This window comes from Clarias gariepinus, chromosome 9, assembly GCF_024256425.1.
Source record: "Clarias gariepinus isolate MV-2021 ecotype Netherlands chromosome 9, CGAR_prim_01v2, whole genome shotgun sequence".
NCBI classification, from domain to species: domain Eukaryota; kingdom Metazoa; phylum Chordata; class Actinopteri; order Siluriformes; family Clariidae; genus Clarias; species Clarias gariepinus.
Window position 1 is genome coordinate 35,081,191 of NC_071108.1, and position 20,312 is coordinate 35,101,502.

At 37.7% G+C, this 20,312-nt stretch overlaps 1 protein-coding gene across 1 annotated transcript; it reads right to left on the reverse strand.

Moving 5' to 3' along the window:
• Positions 1 to 17,066: 17,066 nt before the first annotated feature.
• LOC128530503 (HLA class II histocompatibility antigen, DR beta 4 chain-like) lies at positions 17,067 to 19,387 on the reverse strand. Its single transcript, XM_053504488.1, has 4 exons — positions 19,286 to 19,387; positions 18,603 to 18,875; positions 17,587 to 17,868; positions 17,067 to 17,245 (listed from the first exon to the last, which is right to left on the reverse strand). Exons 1-4 carry the CDS (start codon positions 19,341 to 19,343, stop codon positions 17,082 to 17,084), a joined length of 777 nt encoding a protein of 258 aa, XP_053360463.1. The 5' UTR covers positions 19,344 to 19,387; the 3' UTR covers positions 17,067 to 17,081.
• Positions 19,388 to 20,312: the final 925 nt, after the last annotated feature.

The following is a 20,312-nucleotide window of genomic DNA, read 5'->3' on the forward strand; positions in this document are numbered from 1 at the left end:
GCACAAAGTTTATTTAGGACTGAAAATATTTCTACCTCAGAGTAGGACATAAAAGTTCTTTATGAAACTTCCTACTCTTGTCTTTAGTGAGGAGTAGGACTGTGTTTAGGAAAGCATGTGATGTCACTTTTTATTACTATAATATTATAGTGCGTTTTTATAGTTTTAAATGGTGGAAAAGCGAAATGCTTAAACCAGTAGCAGTTGTGTGAAAGCTTTATACACACAGACAAAACTTATAGATACATGGACATGTTACATGAGGTTATCCTAATCAGTCTGTTCCAATCACAATGGTTTAAAGCCCCTATAATAAAGCTGTGTAGGACATGATTTTGAAAATAAAGTGAAACTGGTAAGAGGATGAGAGCGTTTTGCTCGTGAAGGAGGGAGTAAAATGTACAGAAATAATTAAAGTAAAATCCTGGCCTACTCTAAACTCTAAAGATAAAAAGTGAACATAGGCAATTTGTGCCACCTGTCAGTTTTCCGCACGAACCCCTGAGGAGTGTGAAACACTGAGATACGGCGTGTTAATGAAGTGATGAAGTTCTTCTTATAACAGAGAATCTTAAAAAACAGTTGTGTACACTCAAATTAATATAAATATATTAAATGTGTGTGCCATGGATGATGCCCACAACTCCATGAATGCAGTTTGGTTTTATATTGATTTCATGCTGCGTAGTGGGAAATGTATAAATCTGAGCATTAACTATAGTGCTGTAAGAGGAAAGTTTAATTTATTATATGTGACAAACCCAAATCATTACTGTTTAAAGGGGGCATCTTTGCTGTTACTAAAAAATGTAAAGTAACTATCACCCGCAGTTACATTATACAAAATGTTAGTTAATGAACTAGTTGCATACCACATATGTGTTAAAAAAAAACTTTCTATTTTTAATTTTTCTTTCTAAAAAATTCAAATTTTCTCCTAACGTACCTTTTATGAGCTCTGTGTTATTTAGTGTTACTTAAACGTCTCTCCTCCGCACATGTCTCTCTCTTCCTCACTACTTCTAACCAGTTAGGACACCTCTGGAGCTCTCCTACATTTTGGTGGAGATAGGAGTGATTTCCTATTCTAAATTTTGATAAATCGCTATTATTTCTGTTCATAAAAGTGTTCCACTAACTGAATGTTGATGGGAACAACTGCAGTGTGCTCCAAGCCACCTCAGCTGGATCATTATTTATGGGTTTACGGCCTTCTTTATCATTTATGGATGTTTAAACACCCCTCGTATATACAGTAAGGGGTTAATTGTAAACTTATTTGTTTGATGAAGCTCTAATTAGACAGGTGTATTTTTTCATAATGTACTATTTTAACATGTTAAATAAATGGATATGTGTTATGTGAAAATGACTGATAGTGATATTGGTTTATTAAAACCTTGATGAAGAAACTATTGAGCAGACCTGATTAACCAAAATGACATCTTATTAGATTATTTCTTCATCTAAGTTGTCAGGTACAGTTAAGCGCTTCCAGTGTTGCCAGCAAGGAGTTCTTCAGCTAAATTCTGAAACTCTATAATATATGATACAACATGTTTACAGTATATATACTCAGCAAAAAAAGAAACGTCCTCTGACTTTCAACTGTTTTTACTTTCAGTAAACTTAATGTGTAAATATTTGTATGAACACTAAAAGAGTCAACACCATAAGACATAAACTAAAAATGTTTCCCAATGTGTCCCTGAATGAAGGGAGGCTCAAAATCAAAAGTACCAGTCAGTATCTGGTGTGGCCACCAGCTGCTTGAAGTACTGCAGTGCATCTCCTCCTCATGGACTGCCTATTGCGGACAGTCTGAGCACTGATGGAGGGATTGTGTGTTCCTGGTGTGACTCGGGCAGTTGTTGTGGCCATCCTGTACCTGTCACGCAGGTGTGATATTCGGATGTACCCATCCTGTGCGGGTGTTGTTACACGTGGTCTTCCACCGCGAGGATGATCAGCCGTCCTTCCCTTAGCGCCGTCTTAGGCGTCTCACAGTGCGGACATGGCGATTTATCACCCTAGCCACATCAGCAGTCCTCATGCCTCCCTGCAGCATGCCTAATGCACATTCACGCAGATGAGCAGGGACCCTGGGCATCTTTCTTTGGGTGTTTTTCACAGTCGGTAGACAAGTCTCTTTAGTGTCCTGCGTTTTTAGAACTGTGACCTTAAATGCCTACTTTCTGTAACCTGTTAAGGTCTTAACGACCATTCCACAGGTGCATGTTAATTAATTAATTATGGTTAATTGAACATGCATGGAAAACATTGTTTAAACCCTTTACAATGAAGATCTGTAAAAGGTGAAAGTCCTGAAAAAGGGGCGTTTCTTTTTTTGCTAAGTATATATGTAGGCATACACAATGCAATGTGCTATTATAAGGAAAATAATCCATGTCATAATGGGTTAAAGTTTGGTCATATCACAATATTGGAGGTTATACTTTAATGCATTAACAGTTTCTTTCTTAAGAAGTTGACCTTATAAAGGCCTTTCTCTATTTAACCCTCATGTTGTATTCCTAGTCAAATCGATTGACCGATTTACATGTTTCCTTTCTAAAATGTGCAGTGAGGTTCAATGACTTTGTTCGCACATGGCATTTAAACACATAAAATACATTTTGAAATATTTGAATAAAAATGTGTGTGTTTTATGGAGCTTTTATACACTCATGGTTTTCCCAAAACACACACACACTTCTTATGCCCTTTTTTGACTATTATGGCAACCCACACGGGAACCTATCAGCAACATAATTTTTACCACACTTGTGGAAAAACAAAATTGCAACATTGTTTCAATCATACAACTTTCTTGCAGCGCTGATATACAAAGCTTTTTTGATGCCTTACTCAAAGTTCAGTCTTTGGCAGCACGATGGAGGAGAGAAGTCAGGTTGACAGTTAGGAGGGTTTAGAGGAGGAAGAGTCAGAGGTTGAGAATAACACAGCGTATAACCTGAGGAGGAAGACCAAGCTAAAGTTCTTGTGTCCTTTCGGTTAAAAAATTCAACCAAACCCTAACACTAACCCGATATGCCATATCCCGAGTGGATGACATCAAGTCCTGCTTTTAACTTTCCTCACAGACTCCATTGTAACCATTGACATAAACATGACAAACCTGGAGGGGAGAAGGGTTTATAGAAACACCTGGAAAGAGGTAGACCCTGTGAATATTGAAGCCTACGTGGGCGTGTTGATTTTGTGTGGTTTCTACAGATCCTGCAATGACTGCATCCAGCTTATGGGTTGGGATGCTGGTCAGGCAATTTTTTACGCTACAATGTATTTGCAGACCTTCCATATCCTGTCACGTGTGATTCGCTTTGAGGACCACCACACAAGAGCAGCCTAAAGGCAATGAAACAAGCTGGAAAGTTTGGCAGAAGTGGGTAGAGCACCTGCCAATCATTTCCAAACCAGGTCCTGACATCACGGTTGATGAGCATCTTGTCAGTTTTAGTGGACGATGCCCATTTAAGCAGTACATGCCAAACAAACCATCTAAGTATGGTATAAAGATATGGGCAGCATGTGATGTGAAGACATGTTATACCTGGACATGCAAGTGTAGAGAGGCAAACCAGCTGATGGTGAGAAAAACAGTGGAGGTGTAATTAAGTTTTCCCTGTCTACATTTGGGTTTTTGTTTTTTTAAATAAATAAATCATATCGGTCAGTTTTGACCGTGAACACAAAAGTTTGTTATTTTGTGCCATAGTTTAAAAAATGTAACTTGTTTTAAAAAAGTGACTTTGGTAAACATTTCAGTGAAGTACTCTGTTAGAAACAGAAAAATAGGTTCCATCTGGGTTATAGTAAAAATAATATCTATAAAACGCTTTTCCCACTAAAACATTGAGTGGTATGAGCTCAGGTAAATGAGGCCTGCAGGACACACAGCAAATACAAGTTCAAAACCTGAATGTTCACATGAGCTGAAGTTGATAAAAAAGATCTGATACAACATTATATGATAATATATGTATTATTGTGGAGTGATAATGAAATAAAATTCTCCGGCCAAAAGTGACTGGCAGCATTATGAGTGTGAGCCACAAACAAACACACCATGGGGATTAAGGTATGTTGTGTTATGTTGTTGTTAAAGTATTCCCTGTAATTTTATCCAAATGCCAATGAGAAAAAAACATTTTATTTATAAGTCTTTATTTAATGTAAATTGAGTTTTAAATGGAGCTGTAGCTGATGTGTTATTTCTGAGAGTCAGACATCAGCATGTTTCACTCTTTTTTTGTTCGCTTGGCTTCAGGTGCTACGCCGCTCATGTGTTTGGTATATAAATGATTTGGTCAAAGTCAGACTCTTCATCGGTTGTGGTCTGGTCTTTAATTTCATAATGTCAGCTTTCTGTGTAAAACCTCAGCAAACTGGTTTGTTATTTGGATCGAGAAGTGACGCTGCAACCATCAGTCACGATAAAGGACAAGTTTCTGTTCTTATAAACACGTCAAAGCCTGATTTGTTGTAAATGTCCAAGACATGCAAAAAATACAGTAATAGCGTGAGAGAGAATTAGCAGTCATAGTAATCATTTGTTATAATTTGTTAAACTCTCTACCTCACTCTCTCCATTCTGTTAACAACATCTCCATATTTAAATCTCTACTCAAAACTCATTTGTTTTCAGAATGTTACACTTGAATCCACCTGTCCTCTGTAGGTTTTTTTCCCCCTCTAATTGTAAAGTGTCCTTGAGCTCTGGAAAGGCGCTATATACAGTGGTGTGAAAAACTATTTGCCCCCTTCATGATTTCTTATTCTTTTGCATGTTTGTCACACTTAAATGTTTCTGCTCATCAAAAATCGTTAACTATTAGTCAAAGATTACATAATTGAACACAAAATGCAGTTTTTAAATGAAGGTTTACGTTATTAAGGGAGAAAAAAAACCTCCAAATCTACATGGCCCTGTGTGAAAAAGTGATTGCCCCCCTTGTTAAAAAATAACTTAACTGTGGTTTTTTCACGCCTGAGTTCAATTTCTGTAGTCACCCCCCAGGCCTGATTACTGCCACACCTGTTTCAATCAAGAAATCACTTAAATAGGAGCTACCTGACACAGAGAAGTAGACCAAAAGCACCTCAAAAGCTAGACATCATGCCAAGATCCAAAGAAATTCAGGAACAAATGAGAACAAAAGTAATTGAGATCTATCAGTCTGGTAAAGGTTATAAAGCCATTTCTAAAGCTTTGGGACTCCAGTGAACCACAGTGAGAGCCATTATCCACAAATGGCAAAAACATGGAACAGTGGTGAACCTTCCCAGGAGTGGCCGGCCGACCAAAATTACCCCAAGAGCGCAGAGACAACTCATCCGAGAGGCCACAAAAGACCCCAGGACAACATCTAAAGAACTGCAGGCCTCACTTGCCTCAAATAAGGTCAGTGTTCACGACTCCACCATAAGAAAGAGACTGGGCAAAAACGGCCTGCATGGCAGATTTCCAAGGCGCAAACCACTTTTAAGCAAAAAGAACATTAAGGCTCGTCTCAATTTTGCTAAAAAACATCTCAATGATTGCGAAGACTTTTGGGAAAATACCTTATGGACCGACAAGACAAAAGTTGAACTTTTTGGAAGGTGCGTGTCCCGCTACATCTGGCGTAAAAGTAACACAGCATTTCAGAAAAAGAACATCATACCAACAGTAAAATATGGTGGTGGTAGTGTGATGGTCTGGGGTTGTTTTGCTGCTTCAGGACCTGGAAGGCTTGCTGTGATAGATGGAACCATGAATTCTATTGTCTACCAAAAAATCCTGAAGGTGAATGTCCGGCCATCTGTTCGTCAACTCAAGCTGAAGCGATCGTGGGTGCTGCAGCAGGACAATGACCCAAAACACACCAGCAAATCCACCTCTAAATGGCTGAAGAAAAACAAAATGAAGACTTTGGAGTGGCCTAGTCAAAGTCCTGACCTAAATCCTATTGAGATGTTGTGGCATGACCTTAAAAAGGCGGTTCATGCTAGAAAACCCTCAAATAAAGCTGAATTACAACAATTCTGCAAAGATGAGTGGGCCAAAATTCCTCCAGAGCGCTGTAAAAGACTCGTTGCAAGTTATCGCAAACGCTTGATTGCAGTTATTGCTGCTAAGGGTGGCCCAACCAGTTATTAGGTTCAGGGGGCAATTACTTTTTCACACAGGGCCATGTAGGTTTGGATTTTTTTTCTTCCTGAATAATAAAAACCATTATTTAAAAACTGCATTTTGTGTTTACTTGTGTTATCTTTGACTAATAGTTAAATGTGTTTGATGATCAGAAACATTTTGTGTGACAAACATGCAAAGGAATAAGAAATTAGGAAGGGGGCAAATAGTTTTTCACACCACTGTAAATAAAAATTATTATTATTATTATTATTATAAAAAAAATAGGAGTTAATTAAGCTATTGTTATTTGCTAAATGGACCTTGAATTAGACACATACACAGAGTTTGTTCACAATGTATTAGTGTCACTTACTAAATACTGTTTTACTACAGAACATTGAAGAATTTTATACTGAAATTCACTAGAAATATTATTATTAGGTTATTATATTACACTAAAAAAGAATTAATAACTAGGTTTAAAACTCAGTTTTAGACTCTTTAAGTTCTAGTTTAGTATCATGTGATGTACTTAATGCCTTTAATAGTCCTTAGTATTTAATTCCATAGACCATAGGCAGGGGTAACTCAGTGGTTAAGGCATTGGACAACTGATTGGAGGGTCAAGGTTTTAAACCCCTGTACCAGCGGGTTGCCACTCTAGGGCCCTTGAGCGAGGCCCTTAACCCTCAACTACTGTATATAATGGGATAAAAAAAAAGTGTAAGTTGTTCCAGGGTGGTGTGGAATTCAAGAATATTTTAAAGGCTTTAAAGTAATGATTATTATTTTTTTAGGAATATTGTCACAGATGTAATGAGGTCGCTATGTAAGTGCAGGTATATGTTATTTAACAGATATTAATCCACAGCCAGAAAAAAAAAACATGGTAAGCTAGGCTATGCTACTACTGTACCATTAGCATGCTCATTCTCTTTAGCCCTTATCCTGTACACGGTTGCAGGAAGCCAAGGGCCTATCCCAGGAGATTCAGGACAAGAGGGTCAGGGCATACACACTCACACTCCAGGCAATTTGGGAACGCCAGTTAGTCTAATCTGCAGGACTTTCGAAGGAAACCAACCAAGCACAAGGAGCAAAAACTCCATGCACACAGACCCTGAGGCTGGAATTGAACCCTCGACCCTGGAGATGCGAGACCACAGTGCTACACCACTACACCACTGTGACACCTATTAAATACATTCAAATAATGAAAAAAAAATTACAATATTTTTAATATATTTGTATTTTTAATGGATTTTTATACAGACAAAAAGTTGCTTCCCACAGAGAACATGTCTTACAATATATATATATATAAGCTCTGAAGCTTACTATGCAATTGCCTTGTAATAATTCACCACTGTTTTGTATTATTTTCACTTAAAATCTCTCATTATCACAGCTCTGTTGGACAGGACATTGTCCATAGTAAATGTAAAGGTTACGTCAGGTCAGTGTTTTCCTCATTAGATTTCTGTGGACTCTGAGGAAGAGGATGTGGATTACATTCCGCTTTTTATCTACGTGATTTCTCGGGGTTGGGAGTGAACTGAAAGTGTTTGCAGAACAAAAACAGAGCAGCACAACCAGCTCAGAAAATCCCTATCACAGGGGTGGTGATGATGAAAATGATCTGCTTAGCCAATAGGAATTCACCATCTTCATGACATCATCAGTTGCTGGAAAATGGTTCAGTTCTTAATGAATGGAGTCCAGTGTGTTTGGGGGTGAAATCCCTCAGTCTGTGTGTGAGATAAATTCACCAAAGGTTTTAAATGGGAGACTTCACTGTCTGATTTTGTAACTTTTTAGGAATTTCTTCTATATTTGAGCTCAGAGCAGTGAAGAAAATGCTTAACGTTCCATGCAAATTAACATGATTATAAAACATTATAAGCAAAAATAGGATGCATTAAGTAAATGTTCATACAGGATGTTGCAGCAAATGTGTAAAATCACACAGTGTATATTGTGTATATATGGAACAGTATCTGGAGATTATATCAGGTGCAAAATAAAAGCAGTAATTTAAAAAATTAATCAGGACATTTTCTATTGTATTTAAAGTTTTATTGTCATAATATTTGATTTAAAAACAATCTGTTGTTCCCTGTTTTGTTGTGGTTTGTCTTTATGTCTGTGAAAGTAAAAGTAGGTTCTGTTACACAATAGAGCAGAAAGTCCCTGTAATGTCTAGTTCCCTTTATACAGAACAACTAATCATACAGCAGGAACACACACAACTCATCTGTTGTCGGGTAAACTGTGGATTGAAATGTTCAAATGAATAAAGTGTAAAATTACTCCTCCTGCTGTGAAGGGAAAATTATTACAGCAAACTTCAGAGGAGTTTCAGTCTGGTGTAACTGCGCCGCCCTAATGGACAGAGAGTGTAAAATTCAGAACAACTCATTCACTCACCATCTATTTACATTTAGGCATTTGGCAGACACTTTTATCCAAAGCGACTTACATTTTTTTTAATCTTATTACACATATGAGCAGTTGAGGGTTAAGGGCGGCGCTCAAGGGCCCAACAGTGGTAACCTGGTGGTTGTGGGGTTTGAACCTGGAATCTTCCGAACCGTAGTCCATAACCAACCGTATGCCTTAACCACTGAGCTACCCCTGCCCACCTATACCACTTAATACTGTATACAGGGTCGAGGGGGCCTGGAGCCTATCCCAGGAGACTTTGGACACGAGGCGGAGTACACCCTGCAAGGGGTGTCAATCCAAGGCAGGGCACACACACATACACACACATACACACACACTCACACATTTAAACACTACGGCCAATTTAGGAAGACCAATTACAGTACCCTAATTCAAATGATTTTGGACTGTGGGAGAAAACCAAAGCACCCTGAGGAAACCCACCAAGCACTGGGAGAACATGCAAACTCCATGCACACAGACGGAATCGACCCAGACCCTCAAGGTGCAATGAGACTACACCACCATGCTGCCTGGTTCAGAACAAATCAGAACATCTTTATTTGGCAACCCGCTGCAAAAAAAAATAAAAATAAATTAAGAATAATTTTGTAGTGATGTGAAAGTATGTTTTAATGTTTATTCCAACAGCAACATTGTAAATAGTTTTTAATGCATAAAAAATGCTGGCATTGAAGAACTCATTCTGGTCTACAGTATTACATAAGAAATAAATCACTCGGTGTCATGTCATGATTGAAAAATAATTAATAACAGAGTGATGCAGAGTTACTGTTACCATCCTGAAGATGAAGGTGTTTATTTTTCCTTAACAGGTTGTCCCAATGACATCCCTTCCTCAGGGCTTATGTCTAATTAATGTGTTTTGTTACATGTTGTTACAGACTCCTTCCATAAATGTTTAACAGTTCATCATAGGGTTCATCAGACATCTGTATTTAATGTAATGTTTCCATTCTGTACATCTAGGATCCTCTCTAGTCTTATTAGCTTTATAAAGGTCCTTCCTCTCTCTCTTTCTCTTCTCTAACAATTTGTTAAAGTATAAAACTGATATAATCCCCAACCTGAATCCTCATAAATAATTTGATTTAAAGTTGTTCAGTCAATGTTAACAGGTGTGTCGATTTAAAAACATTGCTAAAGTTTTCATCTGTGTTTATCCATTTGCCAACTTTTATACCTCACACAAGCAGAAAAAGACTTTTGAAGTGATAATCACGGTGTATGAATTTATCATATATAACTCAAGTTTTAAAGGGGATTGGAGCTGATGTGTCTGACAACGTATTTCAGTCTCATGTGTCCGCTTGGCTTCAGTAGCTGAGCTACTTGCGTTTGATAGCGTCACTCTAACATGATACACACGTCTCCTTTAAAAACAGTAGCGTGACTTCCAGAAGCTGCATCTCTAAAAATTACTGTAAAATCTCTATTTTACAGCATCAAAGTTGTGCAGGTTGGATTTTTTACCCCCCCAAAAATTATATCTCTTCAATTTAATTCAATTTTATTTGTATAGTGCTTTTAGCAATTTTCATTGCCGCAAAGCAGCTTTACACAATCAAAAGAATTATTTAAGTCTGTATGAAATGTGAATTTGTATGAATCAAAATGGTCAGTTTGTCCCTGGTGAGCAACAACACTACTGTAGATCTCATTGTGGCATGTTTGAGTGTTTTCTGTCTCTCTCTCTTTAAACACTATCTACTGGTAACACTGGACTTGATGCTACGTGTGTTTTGCTTCAGGTCTGTTAACACTGTACTGTATCTCCCCAGAAACTAATGATAAATATTGAACCTGTCCTGTGATTGGCTCGAGTGTGAAAAAGATTTAATTAAAGTCTGAAATTTCTGTGGAAAAACATTACCAGTCTGGTTTATTACTGGTACGGACTGGGAAGTGAAGCTGCTTCATAATCACAAGATCACAAGTTTCTGTTCCTATAAACACGTCAAGGCCTGTTCGATTGTAAACCTGCAAGACGCAATAAACTACATACAGTATAGAGCGAGATCGAATCAGACATCATGGTAACATTTTATTTTAGGAAAGATATAAAGTGATACAAGATGTAAAACCACATAAACACTTTATAATTATTATTATATAAAATAACTGAGCAGGAACTAGTGAACATATTGCCTTTAATTAGACTTCATGCTCTTCAACCTCTTTTAAGGTTCTCAGTAACATTAAGTGATTTCTGTGATTCATAACTTTATAAGATCTCAGTGTTCAGATTAATATTTAGCGGTAAACAGGAAGTGAATTATAGCAAAACTAAATAAATAAAGAAGTCTCTAAGTAAGGAATATGATTCAACAGGTCATTGTGTTATAGAAGAAACACTGTGATTATAACCTGACGCACAAGTGGACTTAAATAAATAATGAGGAATAACACTGTTAAACTATTAGTTGTTAAAACAATCAACACTGCAGGGGTGTGAAGTGAAGCCACAGCTAACAACACAAAGTGGATTATTTTCCTGTAAGAGCTCCAAGTGTTTACTGCAATATTTCCTATTTGTAAGTTAACAACACATTGTACTTTATCCATTTATCCACTATATATATTTATAGATATACTTAATGTTGTTGAACAGAAACAAGTTCCTGTGTCACTTATGTTATACTGTAGCTGCTATAAACAGTTATTCTCTGTTTTATCAAGCTTTTATTATCTCTAAGACCATACTGTAAACTAAAATTCAGTTGCTGCTGGTAAGAACCTAAAGATTAAACATACAGTAAAGCATTAAGTCTAATTAGATTCAGATTCAACAAATAAAAAAACCTTTATCTCTTTTTGTGTTCTTTAATGTATACACACTTCGGGAAAATTAAAACCTGTATAAATATTTTAATACTAAATGCATTGCTATATGTTATATATTGACGTATTTTGATTAATAATATATTAACATAATATCCATCATACTATTTTTTTCCCTGAAGTGTGTATAATTTTTTTTGTCTGCATATCTCACCTCCCATGACGTACAGTAAGTCTTTATTATTAATAAAAGTAAAAAGGGTCACGTCTCAAAGTGTAATACTTTTTATACTATATGTTTTCATCTGAGCTCGTGCATGTGAACACATTGAGAACAGAAACAGGGACATCTAGTGAAACGAGTGAAGCATCACAATCATACAAAATGTGATGGAGTAAAGTACAGCAGTAAGACTGTGGGACACATTTACCAGTCTTGTAGTCAAGTTATGTGTAATTTTTTTTCAAGCAATTCTTAAAAAACTAAACAACTTACAACTCCTAAATTTACAATTTTGCTTTTCAATCGTTCATAAGTCAGTCACAAAATGAATCAGAATATTCACGCCACAGCTGATTTATACTTTGTCACACAAAGGCAATGACAAAATAACAACCACATGTTAAAAAAGAGTCTCTTCTGCCATGTTACATGCGCTAAACCTTCCAGCACATCAGGTACTATACACACAGACCAATGTCTCCAGGGTGACATTACTTCAGCCCTAACCATTTGGAAGCCTGGAACTTATCCCAGGGGACTCAGAGACACTAGTCAGGACTTTTCCTGGTCCTAAGCACACAAATCACAATGTAATAATTTAACCACTGGGGGGCGCAATCCAGTGTCTTCAAGTGCCAGCCCAATTCTGGATAAATACAGAAGGTCAGAAAACATTTGCTAAATCAATCATGCGAATCATCAACATGACTTAAAAACTGGATCAGTCATGGCCCTGGTTAACAATGACCGCCACTGGTGCTGTTGACCTACAGGGTTCTAATGGAAATTGGGCTACTGTTGGTCAAAAAAGGAGAGGAGGAATGTGTGTTCATAGACAGAGAGAGAGGAGGAAAGACAAGAGTTTAGGAGTGACATGATTATGACAGAGGAAGTTAAGTTAAGCCTTTATTTGTCACGTTACAGCACAGTGAAATTCCTTCTTCGCATATCCCAGTGTAACTGGGGTCAGAGCCCAGGGTCAGCCATGATACAGCGCCCCTGGAGCAGACAGAGTTAAGAGCCATCTCAAGGGCACAACAGCGGCAACCTGGTGGAGCTGGGGCTCGAAACGCTGACCTTCCAATCAGTAACTCAAAGCCTTAACCCTCTGAGCTACCACTGCCCTAAAGTAGTGGAAGCCAGGTTAAGGGCAGAGGTGAGCTTTTGTGAGCAGCAATATGGTTTCATGCGTAGAAAGAGTACATCAGATGCAGTATTTGTTATGAGGATGCTGGTGGAGAAGTACAGAGAAGGTAACAGGGAGTTGCATTGTGTCTTTGTAAATTTAGAAAAGCCGTACGACAGGGCGCAGAGAGAGGAGCTGTGGTGTTGTATGAGGAGGTCTGGAGTGGCAGAGAAGTATGTTAGAGTGGTGTAGGACATGTATGAGAGCTGTAAGACCGTGGTGAGATGTGCTGTAGGTGTGACAGAAGAGTTCAAGGTGGAGGTGGGTCTGCATCAAGGATCAGCTCTGAGCCCCTTCTTGTTTGCTCTGGTGATGGACAGGATGACAGATGAGGATAGACAGGAGCCTCCATGGACAATGATGTTTGCAGATGACATTGTGATTTATAGCGAGAGCAGGGAACAGGTGGAGGAACATATAGAGAGATGAAGGCACGCTCTGAAAAGCAGAGGAATGAAGGTTAGTCGTAGCAAGACGCAATACATGTGTGTGAATGAGAGGAACCCAAGTGAAAGGGAGCAGAGGTAAAGAAGGTGCAGGACTTTGGATACAAAGCAACGGAGAGTGTGAAAAGGAGGTGAAGAGGCGGGTACAGGCAGGTTGGAGGTTTTGGAGATAAAGTCAGAGAGGCCAGATTGAGGTGGTTCGGACATGATCAGAGATTGTAAATATATATCGGTAGAAGGATGCTGAGGTTGGAACTGCCAGGCAGGAGGTCTAGAGGAAGACTAAAGAGGAGATTTATGGATGCAGTGAGAGAGGACATGAAGTTAGTTGGTGTGAGAGAAGAGGATGCGGTGGATAGGGTGATGATTCACTGTGGCGCCCCCTGAAAGCGAACAGCCGAAAGGAAAAGAAAAGAAGATCGCAACATAATTAGATCACAACGTAATGTATGACTTCACAGGTACTTAGTAGAAGGATTTTATTAGACACTGTGGCACTTCAGAGAGATACAGGATAAAACATATGTAGTGTCTTACACACTGCGACACCTACATGATGTCACATATTACATTAATATACATTTTACACAACTGTTTATTCAATTTTAAGGCTTAACTTCAAGTTAGGATCTATTACCTCTGTGTGTATAAATCAACTAAGATTACAGCGATCTCTAGTGGAGGAATTAATCAATCAATCATCTGAAGCTCGTTATCTTATACTCAGGGCCAACCAACAGAGACAGCGAGCTCATGTATTTAAATGCATATTGTCAATTTCTTTAAGGAACTACAAGTGTCATTTAGGTACAGTAACATCTTAGGATAAAATGTTAAGTTTCTAAAATTATATACCAGGAAAACAGTCTACAGAACAACGAAGGAGTTTAAAACTGTTATTTAATGTTTATTTTTAGCATTTGGAATACATTTTACTGTTAATGTGACAGCAGCTGGGACTTCATGTTTATGTGACTTGCTAAATTTATATGAACTTAAAGAGACATAAAATAAGTCCTGATTATTATAATGCCTGGTGGGAACCTGTAACCTGCATGTACAGTATTGTCACGTACAGTATGTGCATGTACAGTATTGTCAGGATTGAGTGGTACAGGCTGTTGTTATTGCCGTGGGCACAAACGGGCAGGCATAGGCACAGAGGAGTGTTTTCAACAAGAGTCTTTAATGAAACAATAACATAAAACAAGCACAATGAAAAGACAAAAACAAAAAAAAACAAAAAAAAAAAACTTAAACTATAACAAAAGGCATAGTGTGAAACACAGGTCGCTTTCCTCACATTCTTCTATTGTTTCTCTGTACTATTGTACTGTTCACAGTTGGGATGGAGCCTATCCCAGGCAACTTGGGGCACAAGGTGGGGTATAACCTGGATGGGGTCAACTTCGGGGCACTTGGAGGAAACTCACCAAACACATGGAAAACATGCTAACTTTAGCCACCACACTGATGCTAACCCCTAAACCAATTTATTCCTATTTCTATATAATTATTGTTTTTACAACCAAAAGTTTAAGAGTTAAACCACTACAGTCTGAGAAGTAAATTTTTATTGTTGGTTAATGATGATACAAAATCAGAAATGTACAAATAATTTTGTATAAATTGACAATAAACACATCAATAAAATTAATAAATGAATCCAAGTTAAAGCAAACTGTAAGGAGTCTAAAGATTTAACAATTAAATGCTGAACGGCTACATTCAATTTTGTAATAACAAACTTAAAAAAAAGCTTTCAGGCTCATTATTAGGCCTTGTTAGCTCCTTTATGCTGGAGGTAGCATCTAGTCTTATTTTGTCAAAAAAAAAAAAAAAAAAAACTTTTATAAAGCTCATAATTAAGAAATTTATCATCAGTTTATCCTCCGAGTGTAGATTATTTCTCAGACAGTACTAATTATAAGGAGCAAAACACGTTTAACAAATAAACAAACACATCAGAAAACAGTCCAGTTTTGCAAAAAAAAATTGCAAACACTAAGAATCTGCACATGAGCTTAAAATGATCCCAACATAACGCTGCCAGACCGTCTATTAGTCCAGACCATTACAGTATCTACTGTACACCCAATCATCAGAATCTATCAGTGTTTATGTCGGTATTAGGATCCGTCCTGCAAAAATAAATAAGAACATAAAACAGGTGGATAAATATCAGGCATTAAGTACTTTTACTTGAAAATATAATTATTATATATATTATATTATATATATATATATATATATATATATATTTAATTTCTAATTTAAATAAAACTTTTATTTGTCACATACAAAGTCATACACAGAACCATATGCAGTGAAATACTTAAATGACCGGCTGTGACTGTAAGGGACCACCATCAGAGGTCGCTGTTTTTTATTTGTAGTTTTTGTTGGCCGACTCAGTTTCCCAGCAGGCACCTCGGTCAGGTGATGTAAGTGCACACCTGAACCGAGGTAGCCATCAATCCATCTATAAATAGCTGTTTAGTCTGGGAAACTGGGTCGAGCATTTTTGGTTTAACCACTGTCACTTGTGTGGGCATTTTGTGTTTAGTTCTTTTAGTTTATGTTTTGATTTTAGTTGTGTTGACTTGGGCTCTCTTATTGGCAATGTTTCTGTGTATGTTCTGTGTGTCTGTGTTAGTGGAGCTGATTCAGTCCTGTCCTAAATGTATAAGTACGGTGGTTTTTGTCCTCCTGTATTCTTATATGTTTAGCTAGAGTCAGGTCAGTAGTTAGGTGTGTGTGTGGCTAGGAGCGTGTTTGGCTAAAATCTATGTTGAGTTAACTAGCATGCTTCTAGCCATAGCCCCTTTGTGTCTCTAGCTGTTCAGTGTTTCCTGCCTCCCTAGTGTCCCAGTGCGCCTAGCCTGGGAGCGCCGCCTCGCCTAGCCACTGGGTATCCTCCGTCTCTGTGTTTGTGCCCCCAATTCCCTTGTGTTGTATTGAGCTATTAGGTAAGTGTAGCTTAGTGCATGTCGGGCTAAAGACAAGTTTAGCTAGGTGTATGTGTAGCTGACTGCCATGGTTAAGAGTAATCTTAACCATGTTTAGCTAAAAGCCATGCCTAGCTGATTGCCATGTCTTTAGCCCTAGTCCCGTCTCTCTCCTGTCTCTTCAGTCGTTAGGTGTTTCTCCTAGTCTTTCTCTAGTGTCCAGTTTTAGCTCCACGCATAGTTATGTATCCTGTTACATGCTTGTCGTCCCTCGGCCTGTGTCTTGCCACAGGGTGTGTTTGTCCCTTCCGCCTGTGTCCTGCCAGAGAGCCCGTGTTAACCCAAAGTCATTAAGTATGGTTTGAGTTTGGTTGTTCCTTTGTTTTAGTGTCTTATACTTTTGTGTTTACCATCATTAAAAGACTTTGTTGGTTACACAACCCCTCTGCCTCCATGTCTGCTCCTTCCGCCCACGGTGATCAACACCTGCCATTACACCCCGAATGTGATGGTGACCATAAAGATTATTAATAGGACATAAATATTAAATAAAATATAAAAACTTTAGTTAAGGAAAATATAGCCATAGAGGATAAAACTAAATATAAAATGTAAGAAAAACCTAGCTGTACAAATACAGGAAAAAAAAATTCTGTATAAATATAGAAAACTTTAGAATGGAAATGGAATTTAAATAGAAATGTCTGGGTAGTGTGCAAATATGCATGAATGTGTTGATGTACAATTAGCAAAAATGAAATAGAAATATGTGCAAATGTACATGAATGGGCAGATGTGTAATGTCCATAAGTGTCCATAAGTGTCCATGAATGTACATAAGTTTGTGACGTTCTTTGATTATCCAGACTAATACATGACAATGTCCAAATAATCATTCATGTTCTTTAAATTTTCTGTGTTCCTCTTGGTTAATCCACTGACCTGATGATTTCTTCCTGTAGTAGATGAACCCAGCAGCTGAGAGCACGAGACCCAACACCAGACCTGAAGCCCCGATAGCGATCTTACTCTTATCAGGTTCAGATGTAGAGGGAACTGAGACATTTATTATACTTTATTATACAACACCTTTAACATAAAAACTAGTCATTATGAAAAACACTTTTATACAGTATTTACTAATAAGAAACATTATATTCACTTTCAGGTTTGTTTTAAGTCAGTTCATTGTGTTGTTTTTTAAACTTAATTGACTACGGGTCGCTGCAAACTTGGTTATCACAAGGTTTTACTCGTTTAAATATAAAATGACATTCAATTACTATCTGAATAAAATAGACAGTATTTCTCAGTTGTGCATTCATGTTTAATGAAAAATTTTCAGTTCAAGGTTCTAGACTCGGACATTTAGATCTGATTGTGGTGATCAGACTCACCCCACTTATAGCTCATGGGCTTTTTGAAGCTGGCGTGTTCCACCACACAGGAGATCTCCTCTCCAGATTCAGGTTTATACTCCAGATGTGAGTGGACCTGATAGTACCAGTCTCCATCAGCCATCTCCTCTGTGGACGTCATGTCACCCTCAATGTTTTTACCGTTCCTCAGCCAGGTCACTTTAACGTATGGAGGGTAAAAGCCATGAGCGCTGCAGATCAGCCTGGCCGGGTGAGAGCCATCTGACTGCTTCACCAACCTCACTTTAACCTGCGGCTCAACTACAGAAATAAACCACAGAAACACTCAGGTATAGCAAAGAGTCATTCATTATAAACTAAATAATAATAATCATAAATTGCATGGCTGCAAACACAACTGCAGGTTGATTTATCCACTGGGACAAAACCATAGGAGTTCTACATAAGTGTTTTTTCAAATGTATACAATTCTTTTTCTGATATAACAAAAATAATTTTTACATAATATATTGACGTATTATTTTTATATAATTTCAATGAAAATGTGCACAAAATATTCTTAATCTCTTCGCAATACTTGTTTTGGGGAAAACATGCTTTTCTCCAAATAGCAAGAATGGATTTATCTCATTTTGTTGTCAAACCCATCATTTACAACTAAACTTACAGTACTGTATATCCAGTGTAAAGGCATTGCAGCCATGCAAAATGATGCATAATGTAAAATATAACATATTAATAAACTCTTAGGTTAACAAAATTGAGATGCATTTCTGCAAGATTGTTCCACAGCAGCAGAGGGCGCTGTACAGCATATTGTCAGGGGATTACAGGGATTGTCACACTAAGGGAATGTTTGTCCAGTGGGAAATAAAGAGGGATGAAAAGATGGCTGAAGAATGATGGGGCGTTGCACCACTTCACTCCATCAGCATTACACCAGAGAGACATGGACCCGAAAACAAGAGGAATAAAGAGAAAGATAAAACGAAACAATAGTATAAATGCTTGTGGAATCAGACTCATACTCTGACCTGTTTGACTGAGCAGGACGCTGTTGTAAATCCGAGCGTTCCTCTTACAGACAGTCTCCACTTCGGCTCTTCTTCCCTCCATTAACGCTGTGTTTTCGTTCCAGATCTTTGCACTCTTGATGCCTGAGGCGGTGTATCCCACATACCTCCCAACACTGCTGTTAAACTCGGCGTACTTGATCTTGTTCATGATGTAAGCGTCTATGTACACCATGTCCCTTAAGTCATCCGAGCTCCAGAAGCACCAAAACTGCAGTGCCAGCATATCTCCACCTGAAACAGATGAACAAATCTATTTAGGATAAAGATCAGGTAGTAGATATTTGGATAAGTGGAAGCATTCATTAAGGTTTGCGGGTTCGAATCCTGTCTTCATGTGTGGAGTGGGGTGTGATTTCCCCTGTGCATGGTGTGGGTTTCCTCCAGGTACTCTGGTTTCCCAAATGACACCCAGTGTTGGCTGATTAGTGTTTGCATATTGTTCTTTCTATTTGTGTGTGTGTGTGTGTGTGTGTGTGCAGCATACTTGTGCATGAGTGCGTGTGCATGTATGTGCATGTGCGCCCTATAATGGGTTGGCACCTCATCCACTGCCCGGCCCCCCACGACCCTACACAGGATAAGTGGTATGGAGAATAAATTAATGAATTAATTAATAATAAATTAATAAATGCTCTACTCACATGTTGTTGGTAAAACTGCAGGCAGGAAAATAAGAAGTAGTTGTTTCATCTTGGACATCGTTCGTCTCTGAGGGTGGTCGCTTACTGAGGAGTGTTAGTGAATCAGCTCTACACACACACACACACACACACACACCAATCTTTCTACACATGCACATACAGTCACATGTTACCAGGCAGAATTTACCCTAATACACTTTATATGTTAAGGCTGAACATATTTTATTTCACTAAATGTCTCATTTCAGTATTTAACACAAACACAGATTGTATTTCATTTACAGATTTCAGATCATTATCTACTAGATGACTTTACTTTATTTATAGAGAACTAAAGTGCTCATTAATCACTGATGAATTGATCAATTAATTGATTGATGAATTACAGTACTGTGTCACTCCTCATATCCTGCTAGGAAAATGGGACGGTAAGTTTTATTAATTTATTAATCATTTATTACAACATGTGCAAACACACATTAAAGCACAAAGGCATTATAACTAACATTTTCACAAGATTTAAAGTTTTTATTTTAAATATAAAAGTTTATTGTTTATAATTTTACTAATACAATAAATTAGGGAGAAATAGTTCAAACACACTGCTGGTGCAGTCAAAGCAAAGTTCTATAGAAAACCCAGGATGGAACACTACTGTATCTGTCATGGATTGTCCTCTCCATGAACACTTACCCAAGAGAGTTCAGGCTGTGTTAGAATAATGTAGTTATATTGGATTTGTCTCCTGTTATTCTTCAACACAGCCTGAACTTTCTTAGATAAGTGTTGTAGTAACTTCTTTACAGTAATCTTTAGGAACACTTCTCCAGACTTCTTGAAGGACATTTCAAAGCTCTTCTTTAGATAATAATTTAATAATAATGAATAATAATATTTTATTATATTTAATAATATTTAATAATATTGGGGAGGACAACACATGACTGATAGGCTTTCATCGTGTGTTTTTTCTGTAGAGGTGTGCTTTGACTGCACCAGCAGTGTGTTTAAACTATTCTTACAGTAA

Coding starts and splice junctions, on each gene's coding strand:
- LOC128530503 (XM_053504488.1), bottom strand. CDS start 19,343: ATGTCCAAGATGAAACAACTACTTCTTATTTTCCTGCCTGCAGTTTTA. Junction 17,869..18,602: donor CGTCCTGCTCAGTCAAACAG/GTCAGAGTATGA, acceptor TTATTTCTGTAG/TTGAGCCGCAGGTTAAAGTG. Junction 17,246..17,586: donor GCCCATGAGCTATAAGTGGG/GTGAGTCTGATC, acceptor TAAATGTCTCAG/TTCCCTCTACATCTGAACCT.